At 34.6% G+C, this 17,927-nt stretch overlaps 1 protein-coding gene across 1 annotated transcript in view; it reads right to left on the bottom strand.

Annotated features, from left to right (window-relative positions):
• The window catches only part of PPFIA2 (PTPRF interacting protein alpha 2), a 444,237-nt gene that overhangs the window by 81,562 nt on the left and 344,748 nt on the right, over positions 1–17,927 (bottom strand). The window contains exons 10-15 of the mRNA XM_046646383.1: positions 16,216–16,299; positions 15,813–15,944; positions 14,641–14,703; positions 10,693–10,784; positions 6,080–6,215; positions 4,101–4,321 (exon numbers count right to left, since the gene is read on the bottom strand). Coding sequence (XP_046502339.1) covers positions 4,101–4,321; positions 6,080–6,215; positions 10,693–10,784; positions 14,641–14,703; positions 15,813–15,944; positions 16,216–16,299 — 728 coding nt within the window. The remainder of the gene's footprint in view (positions 1–4,100; positions 4,322–6,079; positions 6,216–10,692; positions 10,785–14,640; positions 14,704–15,812; positions 15,945–16,215; positions 16,300–17,927) is intronic.

The raw sequence follows: 17,927 nt of genomic DNA, 5'->3' as shown, positions 1-17,927 counted from the left end.
TATCTACTCAGCCAAGGTGCTTTTAAACAAGCACCAGGCAATTTAATAATGTGGAGATAGCTAGCTAACTAGAAAGATAGATAGATAACGAAAAAAATTTTTAAAAAATTGTTGTTATAAATGCTTTTGAGAAGACAAAACACTAGACATTACTCTTTTTCTTTAAATAAAGAGAAGCTTCAAGAATATGTAAAGTTAGTTATTACAAAGACACAAAGAATAAAGAACTTTCGCCTGGTTGTGTGAAGCTTCTATTTAAGTTGAATCTACACACATTTTCCCTATTGTTATAATAAAACTGTGTACTAACACAGTTTGTTTGAAAAAAGGGGTCAGAAACCTCTTCTGGGATATTTCCCTCTTAACTCCAAATGGCTTACTGTGATCTCCTATGATGTATAAGCCTTAAGTTCAAAGTTATGATCACTGCTGTTTTCTTTTTATGTATTCACTTTGGAAGACTTTGGCGGTTTCTTACAAAACTTAACAGTCTTATCATATGATACAGTAATCGTGCTCCTTGTTATTTATCCAAAGGAGTTGAAAACTTACGTCCATGCAAAAATCTGCACACAGATGTTTATACCAGCTTTACCCATAATTACAAAAACTTGGAAGTAACCAAGAGGCCCTTCAGTAGGCGAATGGATAAATAAACTGTGATATATCTGGACAATGGAATATTATTCAGTACTAAAAAGAAGTGAGCTATCAAGCCATGAAAAGACATGGAGGAACATTAAATGCATATGACTAAATGAAAGAAGCCAATATGAAAAGATTCCGACTATATTACACACCGGAAAAGGCAAAACTGTAAAGACAGTAACCAGGTCAGTGGATGCCAGGTGTTGGGAGGGGAAGAGCAATGAATAGGCAGAAAACAGTGTATTTTTAGGACAGTAAAAAATATTCTGCATGATACCATAATGATGGGTACATGTCATTATACAATTTTCCAAGCCCACATAATATGTATAACACCAAGAGTAAACCTTAATGTAAACTATGGACTTTGGGTGATTATGATGCGTCGGTATAGGTTCATCAATTGTAACAAATGTACCACTGTGGTGGAAGACGTTGCTAAAGGGAGAAGCTATGCATGTGTGCAGCCAGGGTATACAGAAACTCTCTGTAACTTCCCCTCAATTTTGCTGTGAACTGCTCTAAACTGCTATAAAGAAAAAGTCAATAAAAATAATGAGGCACATTTACTCTTAATTATAATTTTTCACATACACAAAGAATACGAATTCTGTTACTTTGAAGTTTATTTTCATGGGTGCATTTTATTTTTTTATCAATTAAAAAAATTTTTCTAAAGGTTTTATTTCTTTCTTTCTTATTTTTCCTTCTTCTCCCCAAATCCCCCCCAATATATAGTTGTATATTTTAGCTGTAGGTACTTCTAATTGTTGCATGCAGCATGCCGCCACAGCATGGCCTGATGAGCAGTGCCAGGTCTGCGCCCAGGATCCGAACCCGTGAAACCCTGGGCCCCTGAAGCAGAGTGCACAAACTTAACCACTCGGCCAGAGGGCCGGCCCCCATGTGTGCATATTAACTTTACCCAAAAACCAGAATCCCAAAGGAAGCCTTAATCAAATAATATAGTACAACATCATTAATGCTTTCAACACATTCCAATGAAAAAACAGCATCTTCCCTCCAAAAAAAAAAAAAAATGGAATTTTGTACTATTAAAATGCTTGGTGGAAAATTATTCTTTCAGAAAAATCTTCCGGTGAGAGGCAATACGGTTCTGCTGTACAAGGAAATTTTAATTATAACCTCCAGGTATTCCATTAATTGTAAAGGAGAGTCTAACCTAAAGGGACAAGGTGAGTAGGAGGTAGGTGGAGGTTTAATCAAACAGGAGAACCAGTGCTACCTAGATGTTCAGTTTATTTGGAAAAATACACCACAATCCATTGATCTTTCAAATCCTGATGTTAATACGGAAAGCAAAGAAAATAGCGATGAAATAGATTCCCTTCAGAAGGTCCCAGTGTGTTGGGGAGGGATTCCTATCGGAATCAAACAGAAGGAAGAAAGAATAAAGAAGACTACAGAAGTAAAGCGGGCTAAATAGCAGCAACTGTAGACGAACAGTAATGAACGTTGCAGTGGCAAATGAGTTTGAAGTCACTTGATCTCTCCCTTTAAGAGAGTCAGTGAACTGTAAAGAAGCCAGAAAAAGCTATTTTTAAATGGTTAAGTTAGTTCATGAAAGAAGAAAAATCTTAACTAGAGATAAAGTCTGGTTGGTGTTAGCAGCTCACCACGGTTTTTATCAAGTTGACTATTTCTTTTGAATGTTGCTATGTATTTTAATTTTATATATTTCTTACAAATCAGCAACTATATTAACCTACATTATGGAGGACAATGAGGAAATATATTGAAGGACAGTAGTTTGAACAGGTTATGTGGGTATCAACTTAATTCATCTACAGCAAGATTGTTACTGGTAATTTCTACTCTAATGTAACAAACTGAAGAGTCCCTGGAGAGACATAGGTTGTTATTGAGGGTATGTGTATATACTTTTGGTGAAAGCAAATATCACAAGGATATATACTTGATTTCAAATCTGTTCAGTGAGTTCAGCCATTAGCTGCACAACATTGGAAAATGTTATTCAGTTTGAATTCATGTTCTCTATATTTTTTTCTATTTATGGTAATGAAATATTTATGAAGCACTTTCTAGTTATCAAGCAAAGTGCTAAGACCTAGAAATAAAACAGTGAGCAGATATATTTTTTGCTCTTATATAACTTATAGTCTAGGAAAGGTAAAGAACTTAAGGACAGTACAGTGAACTGAAGAACAGAAGTGAGGGTGGAGCTGCTCATGATGAGTTGAGAGTAAAGTTGGTGACGTGTTCTGGTAGAATGCTGTGTTGAGGAGAACGTTCCAGAAGTAAGGAATAGCAATAAAGGAGAGAGCAAGGGGACATTCAAAGAACTGAAAGTCATGTATTAAAGGATATGGGGTTGGACAGGTGAATGCCAAGAGGATGCTGAGGCAGGTGGGGCATTGCAGACCATATGAAGGATTTTGATCTTTATCTTAAGAGCAATCGAAGGGTTTAAAAATGGGAAATTACATACGCACATTTGGGATTTAAAAAGTCTGTTCTGGCTGCAGTGTTAGTCTGGATTATATCAGGAACCCAAACAATATAAAGAAACCAGATAGAAACTACTGTCGTTTTCCAGATGAGAAACTATTACAATGTGCGATAGGGGGATGACGGTAGAGAGCTAGGTAGATATGAATCATATTAGGAGGCCAACAGATTTAGCTACACCCAGAAAGAGCAAATAAAAGCATTGTTCAAAATAGTAAAAGACTGTTCATTAATTGAAAAAACAAGTTAAGTTTAGTTTCCTGATGTTCAAAAGAAAACAAATCCACCTGACACAGTTGGGTCCTTCGCTGGGGTCTGAAATGTTAACTTGTACAATTTCAACTTTATGATATTATCTACTCTTTGGAAATCATCTATCATCTGCTGTATGGTGGTAGTACATTTTTTCATATCCAGGCTGAAATAACTCAGTAAAAATTAATTTATATACCTCATTCTTTTATATACCGTAACATCATTAGTCTGTATATGTTTCATGTAGGTCCCTTACAAAGGCTGTCCTAATTTTATAGGGGACATATACAAATATCCTAGGAATGTTGTGAAAATGCACATTCTAATTCAAGAGATATGGGGTCAGGTCTGACATTCGGCACTTCTAACAAGCTCCCAGGTGATGCTAATACTTCTGATCTGATGATCGCAATTTTAGTATTAAATTTTTCTAATCCCAGGGCTGGCCTGGTGGTGCAGTGGTTAAGTTTGGCACGCTCCACTTTGGCAGCCCAGGTTCATGGGTTCAGATCATGGGCGCGGATCCACACCACTCATCAAGCCATGCTGTGGTGTCAAACCACATACAAAATAGAGGAAGACTGGCAACAGGTGTTAGCTCAGTAAAAATACCCCCAAAAAACAAGAGAGAAAGAGAGCCCAGGTCATAACTAAAAAAAACAAAAGTCTTCTAATCCCTTGAAACCATCAGTAATAACTGAACTCACCTGATTTCTTTGTTGATGGCATCCAGTTGTTCCTGAAGCATCATGGCTAGAGTCTGGGCATCAGAATGACCACTTGGAGAGAGAAGATCCATTGAGCTAAAAATTGTTTCCCTGTCGTCATCATCAATATCAGACATTTCTGTGTCACTTTCAAAAGGGTGGCTGCTTAGCACTCCAATTTGTTGAGTTCTATTCCACTCATGATCCCCAAGAGATTTCACCTGGATTGTCAAAGAACAATTATAGTATTTATCACATTACTCATTTTCAAAGCACTATTCTGAGAAACAGCAAACAAAAAGCAACATGCTTTTATAGCTTACCTGGCAAAAGCAGAACTGATTATTAACATTTAAATTTATTGGTTCAATAAAATACTTCCTTGACATCTTATGTAATGGCGTGTATTAATTGTCAGCATAAATATCAACATTTTAATAGGAATAAAGATCATAAACTTCTGCATGATTTCTAGTTTAACCTCAATTCAAGGTAACAATCACTTTAAAGCATTTATGTTTGCAATATTTTCCCCTGTTTCCAAATGTAACAATCTCTATTCACGTGTATTCAAGCATTCCCATTTCTTATACTAATTAGTCTTACTTACAGTTTCTTATTAGAGGCTGAGACTACAAATATTACCACACAACACATTACACAGGAATTCTCTCAACATTCACTTACACAGACTCTAATAAATTATTACTAAAAATATTGAAAAGTAATTTAATTTCATCTCCAGTGCTCTGGTCACTTAAATGCCTCATTGACTTTTTAAGCCCAAGGTATGCTATTTTACACGGCTATGTTTTTTTAACTGATTAAGTCCTCCATGTGAATGAGTCTTGAGTAACCAATAGACGAGTATTTTTCAATCTGTGATCGGAACGTACGAGAGGGTTGGGAATAAGAGAGAGGTCCTAGAGTTTTCTGCTCTTTAAAAAGTTGGTTTTCATTTTCATGATAATATAAAACGACTTTTGGAGGGACCACATGATATTGCCTTGATGATTTACTTAAGATTTGAGGACCTGAATTAGCATTTGTGTTATTAATTATTTTGCTACCAAGGAGCACTAATTTATTTGTCACATAAAAATAAGAAAAGAACTGAGATGGACTTAATTTATTCTTCATTTGTTTATTTATTCACCCTCTCAAGGGATATTGAATGCCTACTATGAGGGATTAATTTGTACATGACACATAGGTGTCATTTAAAAACAAAAGGATGTCAAGAGCCTGTGTACAAATAAGGACAAATAAGTTATGTAGTATTTCTGACACATACGAGTGGTTGGGGAGAAGAAACTACACTTATGGCACAAAGGAAATATATTAATTCTCCATAAAATGCAGCTATATACTTACTCAACATGCATAGCTTACAAATTTTAAGTTATTGACTGAATGAAAGGCTGACACTGCAGTTTATCACGAACAGTTCTCCACAAACACTTTCAATAATCTATGTACATTTTCCTCAAATTGCTTTTAAAGTAGTAATTATAATTAAAATATTTAATTGCTTTTAATTAACAAGATGAATGCCATTACTTAAGTGCCCAAGCAAATGAAAAATCCATTTGTTTGGCAATATAGCATAATGGACAAAAGCATGGGATTTGAAATCCCACAAATACAGGCCTAAGTTTTGACTCTTATAACATTGCTGGCTGTGTAATGCTGAACACTTAAAATTTCTTAGCTTCAATTTTTTTTATATCTGAAATTAGTATAAAAACAGTACCAAATTCATAGAGTTATGTGGATAAAAACATAGGAAATGCTTAGTTCAACTTCTGGCACACAGTAGGGACTTTATGTTAGTTTTATAGTTTTAAAAATATGACATATGTCACACTTGAAACTAATGAAAATGCTAGAATTATGAATTCTCTTAGTATTAAAATTATATCCAAAATGGAATAGTGTATTTACTCAAAACCATCAAGACTTCAAATAAAAAGTTTAACCTTTGGCTCATCTCTTCGCACACCCATGCGGCCTCTCCTTGGTCTTCTTATCACTTTAGTTGTTCTGTAGTCAGACTGGCTGTCCACTAGGGATCCAACCGAATACCGCAACTCAGCTGAGGTGTCCAGATGGGTTCTGGGAAGAAGGAAGAACATGACATATACCCAATCTCAAAAATTAAGCTTACCAGCAAATCGCTATCCATAACTTAATTGACAACAAAACATAAACTTTCAAGGAAATAAACCTCAAGGAAGAAAACTGGTGAATTGTCATGACTCTTTTGAGGTCTCTTCAGGGTTGCATGTCAGAAATTCTAGTCTCAGCTCCATTCCTGAAGGTCAAATTGTATTTTCTTTTTTTAGTATATAAAAAGTCCTTCTGTTCTTTACTCATCATTTTCAAATATGGTAATACAATGAGACATGTTAAGATTGATAACCGAGATCCTTTGGCCTAAATTCTAGCAATTCTATTTAGTTTGAGCTGTGTAGTGGATATCCAATATTTGGTATTTATTACCATACTTTTTTTAAGTATTCCTATTAATCTAAGAGAAAAATGGATAAATCTTTGGGGTTCCAGAATTATTTGTTTTTCAACGTTCTATTTTTCAATTTAGGAAATCAACAAAATGCTTAAAATCAGATTAACCTAAGGTTAATAATATCATTTTTTTCATAAAATAGCAATACCACCAGAACAATTTTTCCGCTTTTGATAAGACATTGTTCCAAAAAGATAAAGAAAAATCTTTGATGAGCACATTTGATTCTGAAATCTGCTTAGAGATGAAACAGTTGGAAAATTCCAATTGGAAAATATCATCACACTGGCTTTCAATAAACATGATAATGAAGCACAGTGTAGTCAAAGTGCAGTAAAGGCTTCTCCAGGCACATCATTTAGATACTATGTAGATTTACAGCAAATGCAGTTTATTGCTCCAATAATGATAATAATAACAAGGACGACATGCTGTCCTATAAAATGATCCATCATCAGTAGGAAATACGCTTAAAGCTATATTTTCTCTTGTACTGGGGGCCCCTGCTGATGCTTCCTCCCTTAGTTCTCCTTGTGAACGAAAACAAACATTTCTAAATATTTGGTAAGTTTACAAAAGGATAGGTAAGATCTGTGTTTTTGCAACAGCAGAAGGCACTGACCTGATTGATGAAAGTCCTTGTTTTGCCAAATAGGATGTTAAAGCAAATGAACTAAGGAATCATCCACCAAATACATAACAGCTATTGTTGTTATAGCACTGCACTTGAGACTTAAGCAAACTGGCTTTATTGTGGATTAGTCATATGTAAAAACTAACCAACCAGGCCATACTCATAAACAAGAGGCACAACTTTCAGTCTTCATCTATTTGTCAGAGGGTATAAGTTTCATGAAGACAAAGATCAGATTTTAATCGCCACTGTATACTCAAGGAGGTATGCCTCACATATAGTAGCACTTGATAAATATGTGGCAAGATAATGAATGAATGAAACTGATTATAATACAGTCTGAACTATCTAGCTCAGAACATTCTAGGTACCTTTTATCTGCGGCTGCTTAGGGTAATGTCTCTCTGGGCATCAAAGTGGAGTTTCTAACATTACAATTCATCATCCCAGGAAAGCTGTTTCCTTGTTGCTTTATCTCTTAACTCCAGGTCACGTATAAAAACATGAAACAAAACACAGCTCTGGTCCCATGGATGTCCTGCTGAAAACTCCTGGATGTCTTCACACGGCCCTCTACAATCTGGGCTCCATCTCCTCTGCAGCTTCACTTCTAGTTACTCTTTGCCTTACTCTCTCCATCCAGCTGCACTGACTTTCAACTCTATCAGTGATGCACTTTCTTTCACTTCTGAGTCTTTAAACTTGTTCTTTTTGCTGGAAACAGTCTCTTCACACATTTGTATGGTTAGCACTCTTAAAGTCCCAGCTTAAAAGTCCCATTGTTATGTAATATTCTAGCTCCCAGTATTCTTTCTATTAAAATAGTCCTCACACTAGCATTCCTGTGTTTTCCATCTGGAACATGTATTCGTCACCATCACCATTCTGTCTCCAATCCTGCCATGTCTGGCAGGTAGAAAGTGCTTAATTGATCTTGAAAGAACAAAAGACCTGAGCAAACACCAATGGTAGAAGAGCCCATTGCTTATACTTCATCTAGAGCAGTCACTGCTCATCTCTTTCCTTTTATTCAACTCTGTGAGCTGATTCTCTAGCAGGAGAAATCAGAGGCAATATTTCCGTATATTTCAATTTTTAAATCATTTTTGGTGTACAGTATTTTGAGAGGCACTGGAAGTTTAAGTGACAATACAGTCACAGGTTCCTTTACACAAGGAACCATGTAGTTTCCCCTCCTGACTCTCCTGTAACTCTTGCATATAATCTTGCAAAAGAATTTCCATAGATAAATTGAGCATGAATTTTCTTAGAGAAAACCTGTTACCCATCCCCCTGCTTCTCGGAATGTCTTCCATTGTCCTTTTCAGTTATCCAGATCCTACCCTTTCTTCAGAGTTGAACCAAATCAGGCCTTCTCCAGCCACTCTGGAACTCATTTTACTTTCTTCTCAGATGAGGTACTAGTGGAGCATATTAGTTATTACCACTAGCAGTGACATTCATTAACTTTAGCTCTTTCCCACCTCCCCACCTATAAGATCAAAAACTAATAGATGAAGTTCTCATGCACCTTCTGTTTTCTTTATTGTTTCTTTTTTAATTATGTGCGCTGAGAAGCATGGATGTTCAATAAATAATTGATGTTTGATAAATATTCAGTTATTCTGTAACCTATTAAAAATTCCATTGGTTTGTCGATCTTAATAATTCCTATAATACTTTATACTTAAGATGTGATTTACTGTTTTCAAAACCCCCTTTGCTCAGTTGCCACATTTTATTTGCAAAGCAAACTTGTGCGATACTCATAAAAATATCATTTTTTATATAATTCATGTAAAAATATACATAGAATTTGAACTTATTAAAGAAAAATGGATTTTCTAAAATCAAACAACTAACAATTGTGTGTCTGAGACCTAGGAACATCAGTTTTCTTATTCTTGGTCTAGCGTTGTTTCTACTACAATCTACCGTATGTAGTTTCTACTACAATTTTTCTGTATGTGGTTCCCAAGCTTCCCTGAGGATCCTCCATTGTGGATAAATTTTGCATCCTTAGGCTGCCTGTGATGACTCACTGCAGTGTTGAGCGTTTAGACAACACTTCTATGACTCTGCATTTCTGAGACCAAGGGTCAAAAAGATAACGAAGTGGCCATTTGTCCTGTAAAAATGCATTTATTTTGTTGATTGGATAATGCTCATTCTGCTTGTTTACTTTGTTGATATTTTATCAGCTATTTTTCTCCTCCTTCTTCAGCATCATCATCACCATGTGAAAGTATATCACTGAATTAATCATTTCAGCTCAGATAAATAAATCATAATAAAACACTTAGAAAAATAAAGATAATTTTCCAAAGTAAAGACCTACATATTTCAAAGTTCTTTGGGTGTTTTTATGCCTGCAGAACTGTGTTTATTATACTAAACTGAAGGTAGAAATACTCAAAATACTGAATTTTGCTTTTATTAATACCTATATTGAAGAGAATACAAGCACCTTTAGGATTTCATTTTTTTAATTTTGATTTTTCATTTGAGTATCTGAAAAATGCTTTACTAGATATTAATTCATTCAACAATATCTGTTGAGCGCATACTACATACCGGGTTTATTTTCTTTTTCTAAATTTAGGTCCTGAGTGTAGTAATCAAAGCAGATAAAAATTCCAGCTGTTGTGGAGCTAATATTCTTAGGATAAGCATAAGACCAAGAAAACCTGACTTATAGAATTCTGTGGTGGTCATAAGTTTCAAATAGCTGATATTGTTGTGTTATCTACTAAATAAATGATCAAATGAGTAAATTCATCTAGGGTTTCTTATCAACTTTAAAGAAAAGGCCTTAAGCACAAAAGAAAATGATACGTGACATTGAGATAGATCAATCTGTCTGTCTGTCGAGTAAACAATCTTCTCATTGCTTCTTTCTTTTAAGATAAGCTATTGAGTAAAAGTAGATGAGTACGGCTAAATTTATTTGAATTTTTTTTTTACCATGTGTAATTTCTCCCTCCCTCTTTATCTTCAATTACTTTAACAAAATAGCCAGATGCTAAGTGACCATAGTCAATGATATTTCTTCAGTAGCGTTAAGCATTGAAAACATTTCTGCATATAGATAAAAGGAACAATGCCCCTTCCTGGAAGGAGGTGGAATCTCCTTATACACAGTTCCATTTCTTCATTTGAGAATCTTTTATGTATTTCTATCTATATAATTAAACGCAAAATATAAAAGGTAATAATTTAAATTTTTATTGCATATCAGCAGAAAGGATTTCTAAATTAGAGAATTATTTTTGAGTGTAAAAACTGTAAATCGGTGGTAGGGAATCAAAATAGGGCAATAACTGCTGAGCAATAGGAGGTATTTATTTATTTTATTTGAGGAGATGTGAAACCATAAGGAAGTACATATTGATTTTTAGTGAAATATAGATAAGCTTTTAAGTTAATGTTACCTTGATATTGTTGGTTCAATTAAAGAGCCAGTTCTCATTTTCAGTTGGTCAAGTTCAGATCTCAGCTTTTCAATTTCTTCTGCTAACCTTTCCTAAAAATCAAAGAAGTGTTATTCAGATGATATGCATATGCCAATAATACCAACACTCAATTATGATAAACCAAGCTATGAAGCTTAATGGCTTTTTAAAAATAGAAAACTGATGGATATATTTTTATGAAAGATTAGAAAATGTGAACAGCAGAAATCAATAAAAATTTATCTATATGCCCTGACATTCACTAATTCTAAATTTTTGCAAACATATAGGAATATTAAGGTCATGGCCAGCTATGTATACATTACTTTAAAATGCAAAGTAGAAACCATAGCTAATTTAAAAATAAAGAAAAGTTCTTATTTATGCGGTAAGTGAAGGATTTCCACTATTTTGTGAGGGTTGAAGGACATACAAGTGAAGGAGAAAGAAGACTGGATTAAAAGGATGACAAGAAAAAATATTACCGACACAAAGTAAACAACCTAATATGAGTTAAAATTATTAGCTTGATAGCGGTACAAGTATTTGTGTATCTGATGATTTTTTTTTCAGATTGGTATTATCAGTTTGATCTGTAAATTTATCAAGATAGGAGTTGTCTTAGAGGCCTTAATTAAGTGCTCACGTAAGCACTTAATTTTATTTTCATGATTATAACTTTCATATTGTTATAAATGTCTACAGTGTCCTTCTAGATTTTCTATTGCTATTTTCCCCCTCCTAGTGGCCAATGCTTCACATTTTACTTGACTTACTTCGCTCACCATGTGTTTTTGTCAGTGTGGCCTTTGGATTTTTCTCTTATTTGCCCTTTTTATTCTTACTACTACCATCCTACTCTACATGCTTTTAACCTTTCTCCTGAATAATTTTACCAGCTTCCTCAGAGGTGGTGCTTCCTTCCATCTCTTCTACACACATGCTTCTGCTACAAGTATCATTTTTTAAATGTATGTATGATCAAATGAATTCTTTGCTTAAAAATATTCACCAATTTCTTATAGTATTTATTAATTAATTTGTTATTTCCACAAATATCCACTGAGCACCTCTGGTGTGCTAGGCCCTAAGATAGAGTTCTCTGCACTCATATAATTTACGATCTAGTAGAAAAGACAATAAATAAACAGGGTCCATAGAATGTTGGTAGGAAGGAGAAAATAGGACACTCATGGAAGGGCTCTCCAATAAAGCGATATTTGAGCAAAGACCTAAAGAGAAGGAGGGAGTTAAACAGATGGGAATGTCTTAGGAAAAGGTATGGCAGATAGGAGAAAGAGCAGGTGCAAATGCTCCTTAGTGGGAGTCTATTTGGTGCAGCAGAGGGCAAGAAGGTCAGTGTGGCTAGACTGGAGAGGTTAAGAAGGAAGACAGGAAAAAGACTGAGAAAAGTATGGTTGCAGGTTTTTGGAAGGGCAGTCTTGAATGGTCTTATAAGCCATTTTAAAAAGTCTTTGGCTTTTACTCTGAGTGAGATAGGAAATAACTGGAGGGTTTTTGAGCAGAGAGGTGACATGATCATTCTGATGACTGTGAAACTGACTGTTGAATGGGATTGGGAGGTGGGGAAGAAATAAAATTATTACTGTTCTTTAAAAAAATCAGCAAGAGAATTATGGCTTGGACAACAATGGTGTTGGGAGAGAATGGTTGGATTTTGGTTATATTTTGAAGATAGAACAAATAGAATTTTCTGTTGGACTGGTTGTGGGGTGTGAGATAAAGAAAGGGATCAAGGATAACTCCAAGGTTTTTAACAGGAGTAACTAAGTCAAAGTAAAGAAGGTGTGATTTACTGAGAAGACTACTATCAATGGTGGTTAGGTTAGGTGGTGGTGTTTTGGGGGCAGGGAGGAGATTGACTTGTTAAGTTTGAGATGCCTACACGTGCAAATGGAGATATTGAGTTGGCTCTTGAATACACAAACTCCCTCAGAGGAGAGGATCCAGTAGGTGATCTAAATTGGAAGTGCTCAACTTATAGATGGTATTTAAATCCATAAGATCAGAGGAGACGACCAGGGACTGAACATAGAGAAGAAATCCAAGGACAATCTTAGGAACTTCAAATTTTAACGATCAAGATGCTGAAGAGTAACACTGAGAGAAGAGATTGAGTACACAGTGGCTTATGCTAACAATGGATTGTTAATTATATATAATTGAGTAGAAATTTGAGGATTTATAAGAGATATGGTTAGACTAGAAAATGTGTTCAGCTGTATGGGATGATATTAAAAAATGATGTATGACCTGTAATTTGCTTCCTCTAGCGATTGACATGAACCAGGATGCAAAGCACAGAATGATTAGCACTGCTGGTTGCTTAGGCAGATTGTTGAAGCTACAAGGCCGGGGTAGGTGGCAGGGGAGTGGGTTCTGGGGATCTTGCCAGGAGCACACAGAGCTTTGGATGACATAACATTGCACAATGAGATCAAGTCCAAAATTCACAATCTGGTCACAACCTAGTTCTTTAAACATATATGAGTCACAGCAAACTTCTGGTGATTCAGCATATCAATCATTTGTGCTTTCTCTGCACTGTTGCATATGCTCTGGCCTCTGCCCTACTCTTTTCTTTTTGTCAAGATCATATGTGCCTTCAGAAGCCTGATGAAATGTCATCTCCCTCATGTAGACTTTCTGAACTGCTTCAGAAAGAATTAGATGCTATCTTCTAGGTGCCATATTGAACTGCTCTAGAAGATCTATCTTTTGGAAGACTGTGTACAACCTGATTGCAGGACCAAATAGCTATTTTTTAAATTAACACCATAATATGTAGCGTTCTATAGGATTAAGTGTACAATTGTTCTTTTTAATCTTTATTCTTTCATCTTTTCCAATGCCTTCCATATGCCATACTCTTGCCAGGTCTTCCTTCCTCCCTCCCTCCCTCTCCTCCTTCCTTCCTTTCTTCTCTCTAACACTCCCTCTCCCTTCTCTCTTTCCATTCCTTCCATCACTTATTCAACACACATTTATAGACCATTTCTTAAGTTAGTAATTTTATATTATTTTATTTGCCTATGCTAAACAAAATGAAATGAGACAAAATTGCTAACAAGTATTTTACAGGCTAATGAAAGAGGAAAAGATGTATTAGCAATTACAATTTTTAACACTTCATAATTTAGTCCTTATCTGCCTGTTCTACCAAACATCCTGCAACAGGAATAACTGATTCCAGCCAAATTGTTATGCCTATTATTATTAAAGATACCAAACTCACTACTCACCCCCTCCCCGACCAAGCATCTGTGATCATGCCATATGCTCTGTATTTGAAAGGATTGCAACACAGTCCTACCTTTTCTTACAATTTTAGTCAAGTCCCACTTCCTTGAAGCCTTCTTTATAGCAGCAATGTATGATGTAGCTCTTACTGTCTATGTCACACCTTTGACATTTGGCATCTGCTACTCTGAGACTCAGTGGTCTGTCAAAGGTGTGTTCTCTCTCCTCAGTTAGATTTTCCAGCTACTTTGGAACTAGGATCATGTTTGCAAATATGTAGCTTAGCATAATTCTTCTGCATAAAAGGTACTTAATACATTTCTGCTAAAATAATATCTCAAAACAAGACACAAATTAGTGTGTACATTTTTATTCCATTTATATAAACCTCAAACAAGTCACAACCAATTTTTTTCTGTTAGAAGTCAAAACAGTGGTTATCCTTTAGGATAAGAGTAGTGATTGTATGGGAACAAGATGGGGGCTTCCAGAGGGTTGATTTGTTTGGTTTGTAAAAATTCATCAAGCTTTCTGTATGTATAATATAAAGTTAAAATTGTTTTAAAAGGATAACATTCTGAAATTATTTATTATCAAGTCTGTTTTACAACAAAACATTCACCCTATGAAGTAGAAAAATAGGCGAAATGTAAGTTCCCATAATACCTTGTCATGTAAAGATTCTTCCAGATTCTTTCTAAAAGTTTCTGATTCTTGAATTAAAACATTCTACATAAAAGAAAAAAGAAGAATTAATAAATAAAATAGAAAATAATTAAGTATATAGGTTAATTTTTTATCACTCAAGAATCTTCTCTGATTTCTCCCTTTGTGCATCTATTTCTTGGTTTCCATAGAAAACAAATTTCAACAGAATCTTTAAACATGACATATTAATATTTTGAGAAATACATAATTTACATAGGAAAAGTTATTTTGTAACACTTGGATAGATAAATGGAATAAACATTATTTTTCAGGCTATTTTTGTTTGCATCTTCTCAGCTTTTTTAAAGTTGGAAATGATTAGGTTGCTCTTCAAACAAGAAAAAGTGAATGACAAGCTAAATATTAACTAGAAGTGTTATAAAGAATTCAGATGAACTCACTTTTATTATCTGAAGAAAGAAGAAATTATCAGACCATATTTTTTAAAAGTTTTATTTCTGGACTTCTATTTCAAACACGGAATTGATAATTTCTAATAATAGCTAAATTATTAGAGAAATAATGAAATTTTAGCTATTTAAAAAACTAACGTTACATGTCATGACATGTGGAAATAAGTGGCTTCAGAGGCATTTTAAAAAATTATTGCTGTAAAAGTATGACTGTTGTAAAAGCTTTATACTGTTCTTATAGTACTACAAAGAGTGATTTAAAACAGTACATTCTTTTCAAATTTATAGAGTAAAATTAAACTGAGTGTAGTAATTAGCATACTAATAGATGCAGTAACCTGAAATATTTGAATAATTCAAAGCAAACATCCCTGCACACCCCTAAAACATTTCTTTTTGTCTTATCACTCTTGACTTTGTATCCCATGAGAAGGATAAATGGAACATTTTCATCACAAAAGTGTAGCACATTTTAAAACATTTCTTTCATATGATTATGCTAATGTGCAAGATTTATCCACCATGCAGCATATGTTATTCACTTAAAAGTTGATCTTACACATTTTTACAGAAACTATTCATTCACTTCTAAGAATGTATCAGGATTTTTCTTAAAATTAAAGAAAGTAAAAGGATCATCTGACTGATACAGTGATGACAGCGGGATATAAAACAAACATGATCATTAGAACATTGCTGAACATTTGTGAGATTTACCTTCTCTTCCAGAGCTGCCATTCTTTCTTTTAAGTGGAGCTGCAAGCGTTCATTGGATTCAGTCAGAAGTCTGTCCACAGTATCGGATAATCTTTTGTTGTGCTCCTCATTCATTTTCTCTCTTTGCCTGGCCTTACATTCAAGAAAAATTGAATGAATTTGACATAAAAATCATTTATAAGACCATTTGAGTTTGTTTTTATAAGTTTTTTAGTTTTAAAATTGGATTTAATTTTATGTCTGTCTTGATTAAATTGTTAGAAATTTTTTTCCTTTAAAATGCACAGGACATAGCCATAAGACTGTAAATATAACCCATAATCAAGAAAGATATTCCTTTCCTGTATGTAGAGTGTAACTCCACAAAATGATGACTGGGGGGGGGGGTGCTTCATATACATACTCTTTGAAGTTCTTGATTTTTCTCTTCAAGCTGGCCTTCTAGATGTCTCATACGTTCTTCAATGTTCCCATGTCTTTCTTCAGCCTGTGAAGAAAGATGAAGAATGTACCTGAAATGTAACATTTGGTTAACACTTTTCCTCTTAATAAATTGAAATAAAATGTAAAGCAAGCTACTACCAACCGCAAATGTAATTTTCAAAAAATAAACTTTCTTTAAACAGGCAGCTGAACAGCATTGCTTGAAATGTGTCAGCTACAAAGGCCTGTTACATCCAAGCATCAGCAAAACATTGGAGTTATTTATGAGCAATGAAATCAGCCAAATGTAACATGCAGACTGTGCATGGTTTGAACACAAACCTGCCATTGTCCAATCTTAAGCTCCTGAAGCACTGAACTGCACAGATGGTCGATTATCAATAAATAAAAGTAACATAATTTTTATAAATGAAAAGAAAAACTTAGATGGATTCTAGTTAGCAATAGAAAGTAAAGTCCAGTAGGACTACCTTCCTACGTATGGAGATCATTTCTTGTAGTTTAGCTTCCATAACATATTGATAATCATCAGATGAGGTAGAAGAGGTTGGATCAGACTAACAAGTCAAGGAAAAGGAGAGGGACAAAATTGAAAAATCAGAACTAAAGACACTGACACTGAACAGAACATAGCACAGAATGCTTAAAAGAAAAGCGTGACAGCAAATTTAATACTTCAATAGACAGAATTTTATGTGGAAAGAACTACACTGATATCTGGTGAACATGATGCCATTGATGGTTATAAATGGAAAACAATGATATGCCCAAATAAAAAGCTACCAACCTAAGGTATGAAGGTTAGTGATGGCTGGCAATGAAAGACTACTACAGAGTGAATTAAAGCAACTCTGAAAGAGTCACGTGATAATTGGAATTATGGGAAACCAAATACTAGGATATGTCTCTGACAGATTGGTAAAGTTTTGTAATTTGGTTTGTTTGTTTCTCACAGAATTGAAAAATAATGGAAACAATGTATCTCAATGTTGAGGAGTATGCTAAGGCAATGACTCAGGTGAAATAAATTTGGAACAAAAGTTATTACAAACTCAACTTTGTAGAAATCAGAGAAAAAGCTAAGCCACGGGGTTAATTGAGTATTCTTCAACTCAAGCAGGATTGAGTTTCCTCAGCAACGGTGGCAAACTTATAAAGTGACTTCTGAACACACATTATGACTGTAGGCCTAGAACTTCAGCGCCTCTTCACAGATGTAGATTTAATTTGAAATTTTAAAGAAAAATGATTAAAAGTCCTCAAATTATCAAGGTGACAATAATGCTATGAGGACAAGAAAACTTAATTGTGAACTCTACTGGATGACACTAGGGACCACTTCAAAACTGTTTCTGCACTGATTTGTTGCTACGGAAACAAAATAGTGCCCTAAAGTGAACAGGCAGCCCAGTGCCTTTGTGAGCTAATGTTTGCCAGGGCAGGTTAGTTACATGTCTTGGAGGTGATTGTCAAGTTACCACAGACGCAGAGTGTTCAACACATGTGACATTGCTGATAGCTGAATTGTATTAGTATGTTATGCACAGATTACATGTAAAGTTACATCAACATTTTAATCATAATTAGAAGTTAAGTAATTATAACATCAAAAGGATCTAGGTCAATATGACGAAATTTAACTCCAGAGCATATACTATTACATTTTATAAG

This window comes from Equus quagga, chromosome 19, assembly GCF_021613505.1.
Source record: "Equus quagga isolate Etosha38 chromosome 19, UCLA_HA_Equagga_1.0, whole genome shotgun sequence".
Classification (NCBI taxonomy): Eukaryota; Metazoa; Chordata; class Mammalia; order Perissodactyla; family Equidae; genus Equus; species Equus quagga.
This window is presented reverse-complemented; position numbering and strand designations above follow the sequence as displayed.